Genomic DNA, 9,210 nt, shown 5'->3' with positions numbered 1-9,210 from the left:
GTTTGACTACATTTATTTCAGAAGCATTTTGGCTGTAGAGCAGTGTAATTTGTAAAATATTGGGTTTTAAATTTCAATTTTTTGGATTACACTCTGCTGTGTTTACTGTGTCCTGTACTTTAATAATAATGTCTTGTGTAATGTTTGCCTTTTCTCCTGACCCTTCCAATACAATCCCTAAATTACCTTCCCACAGCAGGAAGGAGTCCTTCCTCTCTTTCCCCTGTAAACACATTCACACTCCTGCAATAGATGTAAGGTCAATAGATGTAAGGTCATTACCGCCAAATCATGAACCAATTCCTGATACAAGTGGAATGACTGCTCAGCCACCCTGCTACTAAAAGCCTAGCGGATAGTAGAGTTGTTATAAAATTGTAACACACATGTACAATAGGGCAGAATTTAAAGTTGCTCTTAACAAGCAGGACTCCGGAGCAGGGAAGGTGTCTGGGTTAAATTGTCTACCATTACTTTGCATTAATAAGAGTATATGAAGGAAGAATATCAAAATTACCTAACATCTTAGGAATCAGACTAACCATTTTGATCCATAATTATTTCCCTTTGACCAGGGAAGTGCTGGAGATGTGAGAGTCTCCTCATATCTTGTCAGCAAAGACTCCTGAGCCTGATTCTCCACTGCCGTGTGCCGCTATTTACACCTGTGCAAAGTGGGTGTAAAACTCTGTCAAATCAGAATTGCACCCATTGGGCCAAGTTTCTGCAGGTGTAAATTAGTTGACACTGGCAGAGGATCTGATCTATGTTGCTACAATGTAGTTAACTACAGAAGATGCATGGCAGTGGAGAATCAGTCACTTGGGCTTTCTAATGGCAAGAAAGAATGACAGAAAAATAGGTCATCTTATGCCAGACTAATCATCAGCTGGTTCATGGTTTGAATTGGAGGTATGCACTACTGCTTGTGACAAAAGTTATATCCATTTAAATTAAATGAACCATGTAATAAGGCTGGTTACATCCTTCCCCCTCTAAAGGGCAGCTTAAGGGTCTGATTCAACTCCAGATGAAGTCATCAAGAGTCTTTCCTTAGACTTCAATGCAAGCTGGATCAGGCAGTAGGTCAGCAATGATTTAATATGCAATAACACCATGTGGATAAATTTAGGGAAAGCAGTGCTGTTATCGTTTCGTTAAAACATGCTAAATAAAGATTCCTCAGAAATTAACTATATGTTTCTTTTATTAGATAACCTGTTCAAACCAAAGGAAAGGTTCATTTCGGAGAAGGAGATGCACATGAGATCTAAAAGGTACACAACATTTCGGTTTAGAATTCACTGTAATTCCCTGGGATCCAGTGCCAAGACTTTGCACTTCCTAATTAGCACTGTAATCTTGGGTTTGTGGTATATCATGCCTTGTGCAATATGTACAAACATGGGCAATGTTCTTCCCCCTAAAATGGCTTGAGTGGATAGGAGCTGTAGCCCTACTTAGTGGATGGTGTGGAGCTGTACTGTCCTAGCAGAAGCAACAGGAGGCCTTCTACTGCAGGGAGAAACAATGCTTCTGGGGGCTCTCATGAGCACTGAGGGAGAGAAAGGAGAGAACACCCCCTCTACTACCCCCCTTTATGGAGTGCAGCTTACACTGCCTTGGATGGACACCAGTTCTTCTGCCCAGTGTGTGTAGGACTTGGTTCTGCCTCCTCCCACCCCTTTTTGGGGTATCTAGTGCCCTGGGGGTGATGGCAGGGAGCATCCCTGTGCTCAGAGAGCATATGGAGTGCAATTATGGCTGGCCTCTGTGGAGGGGTATAATTTGGGAGGCTTCTGTCTTTACTTTGTGGTCTATAATGCTCCACTTGCTCTCACATATTATCCGATGGTCTTTAGTAATTTACTAAATATTATTTCTTCAAATCTGTTTATTAACATTTTAGAGATTTGTGGTAATATTGTGCATACATTGTAGCCCTCAAAATATACCAGAAGTTTCAGCTCTGTAATACCTAATTTCACGTCTCACAATGAAGTTTGCACCACATCCTGCCGCATATTCCTTTGGGGCTCTTATTCTGCAGGCTGCTTTCTCCATCTTCTGCCATACTCATTATTATTCATCTACCATAAACAATCCAGTGCATTTTCTTGTTAACAGCAGGAGTTAATTTCTTAGGTAAGCACTGAATGTGATTTTTTCTCCAGTAGTGAGAACTGTCTTTCTGCAGAGGAGTTGAGGTCAAGATTTTTAATAGTAACTAGTGATTTTGAAGGCCCAACTTGAGGCACCTTAAAATGACCTGGTTTTCACCAAGCACTCACTTATTCATCCTCTGAAAATCAGGCCTTTTTAAGGTGGATTAAGTTGTACACCCAATTTTTTTTTTAAATCTTGACCACAGCACATATCCTAGCAAAGACTGCAATTTATTAGATACTTAGGGGTCTGATCTTCCATTGCCTTGCACCTTATATAGTCATTTACAACAACGAAAAATGCAAAGTGATGTCAAGGAGTTTTTCTGAATGTACCCTAATGTCACAGAGATCAGAATCTGTCCCACTGTCCTCAAAAATAAAACACCACTGATAATTATAAGCCAGAATAGGCTGCTATAGGGACGCTGTAGTGCAAAATAGGTTGGGGGGGAAAGGAAAGTTTTATAGTCCACTAAACTAATTAAGTCTGAATACTTGTGATTTAGATCAGAATACACACAAAGAGTAGAATTGCTGAGTAAGAAGATATGTGTTACAGAGAGCCTAATCTTGCTCCCACTTGAGTCAATGGAAATTTTGCCACTGACTGCAATGGGAAAAGGATCAGACCAAACGTTAATTTTATGATTGTAACCAAGAACTGCAATTACATTAAGAATTGACTATTTTGTTTTCTGGTGAAAGGATCACAGTGACAGTGAGAAAAACTTATCAGTTAATATAATTATCATTTTATTTTTCTTACACATTTTTTAGTAATCACTGAAGGTTATTGCTTGGAATCTGTATTGTGATATATCAGGGGTCGGCAATCTTTAAGAAGTGGTGTGCCGAGTCTTCATTTATTCACTCTAATTTAAGATTTCGCGTGCCAGTAATAGATTTTAACGTTTTTAGAAGGTCTCTTTCTGTAAGTCTATAATATATAACTAAACTATTACTGTATGTAAAGTAAATAAGGTTTTTAAAATGCTTCATTTAAAATTAAATTAAAATGCAGACTCCCCCCCCGGACCAGTGGCCAGGACCCGGGCAGTGTGAGTGCCACTGAAAATCAGCTCGCGTGCCGTGCCATAGGTTGCCTACCCCTGTGATATATCTACAACAAGCTTATGGGCCAGATTCTTGTCTCAGTCACTGCTGTAAATCTAGATGATCTCCACTGAGCTCAGTGAAGTTACTCCAGAATTGCACAGACGTAACTGAAATAACCTGGCCCTCTACTTTCATTTAATCATTTCAGAATAAAGACCATTTCTCAAGTTTCTCTGTTCAAAACCTTTCATTGTGATACCAGTGCTATTGCTAATAGATACCTGTATGAAATCTAATTCAGATATTTACAAATGCATAATAATACCAGTGATCGCCTAGAAGAATTTTTTCCACTTTGAAAAATTAAGGTAGTGGTGACACTGTAGAATGATATGTTAAAATTTACATTCTGAATTTATGCCAGGATTTATAATAACTTGCCTGAAGTGAAAAAGAAAGAAGAAGAAAAACAGAAACGAATAATCATACAGAGCAACAGACTACGGGTGGAGGTCTTCAAAAAGGTAATGGTTCCATTGTGAATAGGCCTAATTTGGTTATAACTGCCCTAAAATCGTACCTCTGGTCCCATAACGCCCAAGTAAATCCACTTACCTATCTATTTTATGCATTTCTATACTGAGCACCTCACAATCTTTAATGTATTTTTCCTCATAACGCCTTTGTGAGGTAGGGAAGTGCTATTATTTCCATTATACAGACTGGGAACTGAAACATAGTGGTTATGTCTACACTGCAACAAAACACACATGGCTGGCCCATGTCACTTGCCTCAGGCTTGTATGGCTCAGGCTACAGGCCTATAAAATTGCAGTGTAGATGTTTGGGTGGGTCCAGGAGCCCAGGCTCCAGCCTGAACTCGAAAATTTACATTGTAGTTTTTTAACCTTGCAGCCCAAGCCCGAGTCAGCTGACACAGGACAGTAACGGGTGTTTTATTGCAGTGTAGAAATACCCTGAGAGGCTAAGACCCAGATCCTCAAAGGAGAAATCAGTGGGAGTTAGGCTCCTAAATACATTTTGAAGACATTTTGAAGACCTGGGTTTAAGTGACTTGCCCAAGATCACACATGGAAGTGAACCTGGATCTCTGAGTCCCATGCCAGTGCCCTAACCACTGGACCATTCCATTTCACCATTGTATTCCAATATTACTGGTCTCACCCTTTTCTCCCCTGAATGGTGGGCTCAAAGGGAAACCATATCTCTATACCCCGGTCTAAAGCATCTGGCTCCCATTTCTGGCTAGTAGAAGGAAATGCAAGAGAGGAGGAAAAATTAGTGCAGTTACAAAACAAAGCAGAAAGAGGAAGAAAAACTAAAACAATGCAATATACATGTTAAATGATAATAAAAATGAGTACATTTATGAAATAATGAAACCAAACTCCTTATCTCCTCAAGAGCCACTAGTCAAAGATGTCAGAGTTCATTATCCCAAGCCTCCAGGTCCAGAGTTGCTCTGGCAGGTGTTTATGGGGAAACTGGTGACTCTCTGCCATGAATTTGCAAAAGCAAGGATTTAGCAGGGTATAGCCTCATGGTTCATTTATTAGGGTGACCAGATGTCCCGATTTTATAGTGACAGTCGCGATTTTTGGGTCTTTTTCTTTTATAGACTCCTATTATCCCCCACCTCCTGTCCCGATTTTTCACATTTGCTGTCTGGTCACCCTAGTGTTGATGCCTCTGTCCTGCACAGAGATCAAGTATCCAATGGAATAAATGAAAAAGAGCAGCAGGTGCAAATAGAGATTATATGCCATAGACATCCCAACCTGTTCCAGGGAGCTTTGCTAGGAACCATGGGATAGATAGATGCAACACTCCAAAAGCCCTAAAATGTTTGTGAGCACTGCTGCATGTGGACATGGTGCAATGGGAGAACCAGAGACAAAAAGGTTAGTACAGATGATGTGCACAGTTGTATCTTTCAGTTCTCTACCCCCAGCTATTTTGACACTAGAACTTTTCAAACATGAGGAGTCACAAGAATTTTTTTATAATAGGAAGGTATTGTTTATTCACTGCTCTCATACTCAAATATCAACAGTTTTACACACACACAGAATGCCTGTTGAGGAGAGACCGAACCAGGAACATGTGGCTGAAGGGTGAAAGTTTCAAGTGACTGAAGTCAGTAGATTAGAATGGAAACTGTTAATGCAACCCTTAATTATAGTGATCACCGTGGCTTCTTCTATATGTCCCAACCACGCATCTAAATTGTGACCTAAGGGTTTGTTCTTATTTTTACCCTCTAGCAACTACTGGACCAGCTTCTTCAAAGAAATACGGAGTGACAAAGGAGACCATTTGATCTTGAATGTCTTTGACTATTAGATAAGACATAAAATTTAGCATTATCTTAATTACCTGGAGACATCTTTCTTACCTTTAACTATCTATGTAAAGGAAGATAATTTGTACTTCAGTAGGATTTGAATGAAACTTCCAAATAACCAAGAGAGAACCTATAAATGAGCAAACTGCTTTAGGACTATCATCTTATAGTTGGTTTACCCAGAGAAAATAATTTTAAGAAACTTTTATGCAAACATTGGATTACAATGGTATTTATTTTCACCTTTTAAATATATATACCGTTTTAGCAATAGAACTGGGTTTTCAAGACATAGGAAACTTATTTTTCCAAAGTATTCTACTCATTGATTTCCTGAGAGTAAAATCCTAGAAAAATTAATATCATTATTTGTTATGTTTAGAAACTAGCTGAAATGGCATTACCACAATCATATGAGCAGCAGTTTTAAATTAATGGTTAACGCACCAAAAGGGACCAATATTTTAGTGCTCTGAAGGAGTTCATTCCTGTTTATGTACTGAACCCAAATAACAGGGTTACCTTGTAGAAAGCAATATTTAGAACCTCAGTAATAATACTTTTTACATGTTCTTCACTATAACATATAATTCTGCTTGCTTCTATGAGCATAAAGTATTTATAGAAATGGCATATGAAGAAGTGGTGCAGACCCATGCAGTGGTTTCCAGCAAGAAATATGTGTGTGTAAAGATTACATAATTAAAAACATCTGTAATGTTTCCTCCAACAATATTTAAATCTGTATTTGTACATTTTGGAAGTAAAATCTACCAATTTTCATATCAAATGGAATAAACAAATATAATAATCCAAATGTGATCTTTTTTATATTGTTATTTCAAAGCATTTACAAAATCATGGCTTAGTATTAATAAAGCGGTCTTCATTGTGTCATAAATTCTAATGTGAGAACAAACTAATAGGATTATTACACATTTATTGGGCAAAATTCTCATCTTAGGTACACCAATGTAAATCAGAAGTAACTCCATTAACCTCAGTAGAGTAAACTGCTGATTTGTATTCATGTGAAGGAGATCAGAATTTGACCCTTAGCTTCTAAACTCCTAATTTGGATTGAAATTTAGGACCAGATTTTTTTAAAAGCATCCTCCCTTTTTGCAAGAGCATTTATTTGTATAGGCCATTTAGATATCCTCCAGCCTTGCTCATGTGGAGCAGTAGTAACTTACTTCACAAGCAGTCTCATTGCAATCTATGGAACTAACTGAAGTAAGTTACTACTCATTGTGAGCAAGGGTAAAGGAGTCTGGCCTTCAGTGCACCCACAAGCTTGATCTCCCACTGACTGAAGCCACATAAAATATCTTTCAAACTGTTCTTTCCTAGTTCTCTCAGGCCAATTCTGTTCAGGGAGTTTCCAAGGGTGAAATCCTAATCATATTGAAGTCAATGGCAAAATTTCCATTAACTTCAATAGGATCAAAATTTCAAACCTAGATTTTTCACCCTTGTGATCATAAAATCTTAAATACACTGCTCTGCGATGTGTTGGTTTGACTTTTTGCACACACCCCCATGGAGTTATATTTGCCAATTTTGCAAATTGCTTAAATTTAGTGAATTTTGAAAAACCTCAATTAAAGTTCACTCATCATTTTGTTTTATGAAAGTCTAGATTCCCCAAATGTTTTTATTTTCTCCAAGAGTAATTTCCTAAATCTAAAGGATAAATATGTAGCAGTTTGCAATGAAAATTCTATCAGAGAAATGAGTTTTGGAGCACAGTTAATGAACAAGATGCCTAAGGCAAGTCATTGGCTGGGAACATTTGATATGATATGATATGAAGCCGTAGTTTAAGACAACAAAAATAATCTCTGTGGCAGACCTAATTTCTCATTCTAATCTTGTAAGAACTGAATATCCTACATTATATCCAAACAGTTCTGAAACCCATTTCAGTTCTACAGTCAGGTTATTGTAGTAAATCATAGGACTTCAGGGAAAAATGCTACTTCTTGATAAAGTTTCAAACCACCTGAAAAAGCCTTATAGGTGTAGAATCTTTGCAACCAAACAATAAGGTTTAGAATTACAGCCAAAGTTTGCACAATTCCATTTTAAATTTGCACACACTTTACAATGAAAGAGAAATTTTGCCATTTGATATTATTTAATATGGAAAATTCACAGGCCTGATTCTGATATCAGTAGTTATACACTAGTATAGTTCCACTGACTTAAATAGAATTAACCGGTGCTAAGTCTGTATGCCCAAACCCTTATAACTTAAGTAAGGACACTCACATTTTATCGCTGAATATTAGAAATTATGATTTGTTCCTCAGTTTTGAATAGGCCAGCCCAATTTCTGTGTATAGCTTAATACATCTTTTTAGTCCTAATATGTGAGTTCCAGCAGAACAATATTGTGCCCTCTGCCAGTTGGCAGATAGAAGCCCCTGGTTCACAGTTGGTGCATAGAGTTTTACAGGGATCCCTGGGGTCTGATGTCTACATACTAGTTCACCAAAGGGTGGCATGTGATATTTCTACCACAAGCCAGAGGTCCACTGGTCATCATAATTATTGCAAGATGTTTGTACAAGAAATAGTTTGAGATATGCAAAATATTACATTCCAAAACTGTTGAAGTAAAGTATGTCACCTAAATTGAGGTAAGCATCAGGGCTAACTCAGTCAGCACTCAGAACAATGGAGACAGGCTATGTTTACAGGCTGGGACAGGTGTGGGCCTGAGGATTTACAGAGACAAAGGAACCACAAGGTAAGTCTTTGAAGAGAGGACCTCCTGAGGTAAGAAACAATAGTATGTAACTGCATTTAAAAAAAAAAAAAAAAAAGAAGAGGGAGGAGAAGATTTTATCCTTCATTGAGGATTAAATAGGGTTGCCAACTTTCTACTCGCACAAAACTGAACACCCTTGCCCCACTCCTGCCCCGCCCCTTCTCCGAGGCCCTGCTCCCACTCACTCCATCCCCCCCTCCCTCTGTCGCTTGCTCTCCCCACCCTCACTCACTCGCTCATTTTCACCGGGCAGGCTCAGGGGGTTGGGATGCGGAGGGGGGAGGGCTCCGGGTAGGGGTGCAGCCAGGGATGAAGGATTTGGGGCGTAAGAGGGGGATCTGGGCTGGGGAGTGCAGCTGAGTGGTTTGGAGTATGGGAGGGGGCTCTGGGCTGAGGCAGGGAGTTGGGGCATGGGAGGGGGTATGGGCTGGGGATGCAGATTCCAGGATGGGGCCAGAAATGAGGGGTTCAGGGTGTGGGAGGGGTCTCTGGGCTGGGGCAGAGGGTTGGGGTGTGGGGAGGAGTGAAGGCTCCAGCTGGGGGTGCGGGCTCTGGCATAGGGCTGGGGATGAGGGGTTTGGGGTGCAGGAGGGGGCTCTGGGATGGGACCGAGGGGTTCGGAGGGTGAGAGGGTGCTCTGGGCTGAGGCTGAGGGGTTCGGAGGGCAGGAGGGGGATCAGGGCTGAGGCAGGAGGTTGGGGCATGGGAGAGGGTAATGGGTGCAGGCTCCGGGCAGCGCTTACCTCAGGCGGCTCCCGGAAGCAGCGGCATGTCCCCACTCTGGCTCCCACGCGGAGGCACGTCCAGGCGGCTCTGTGCTACCGTGTCCACAGGCGCCACCCCCG

The 9,210-nt window shown here is 40.3% G+C and overlaps 1 protein-coding gene across 1 annotated transcript in view; it reads left to right on the top strand.

Moving 5' to 3' along the window:
- Positions 1–6,406, top strand: part of CUNH10orf90 (chromosome unknown C10orf90 homolog) — a 176,191-nt gene extending 169,785 nt beyond the window's left edge. The window contains exons 8-10 of the mRNA XM_029911373.1: positions 1,214–1,277; positions 3,649–3,748; positions 5,510–6,406. Coding sequence (XP_029767233.1) covers positions 1,214–1,277; positions 3,649–3,748; positions 5,510–5,548 — 203 coding nt within the window. The 3' untranslated portion in view covers positions 5,549–6,406. The remainder of the gene's footprint in view (positions 1–1,213; positions 1,278–3,648; positions 3,749–5,509) is intronic.
- The last annotated feature ends 2,804 nt before the right edge of the window (positions 6,407–9,210 follow it).

This window comes from Terrapene carolina, unplaced genomic scaffold (assembly GCF_002925995.2).
Source record: "Terrapene carolina triunguis isolate 2854851 unplaced genomic scaffold, T_m_triunguis-2.0 Scaffold95, whole genome shotgun sequence".
NCBI classification, from domain to species: Eukaryota; Metazoa; Chordata; order Testudines; family Emydidae; genus Terrapene; species Terrapene triunguis.
The sequence above is the reverse complement of the archived record's forward strand: the minus strand, read 5'-3'. Positions and strand labels throughout refer to the sequence as shown.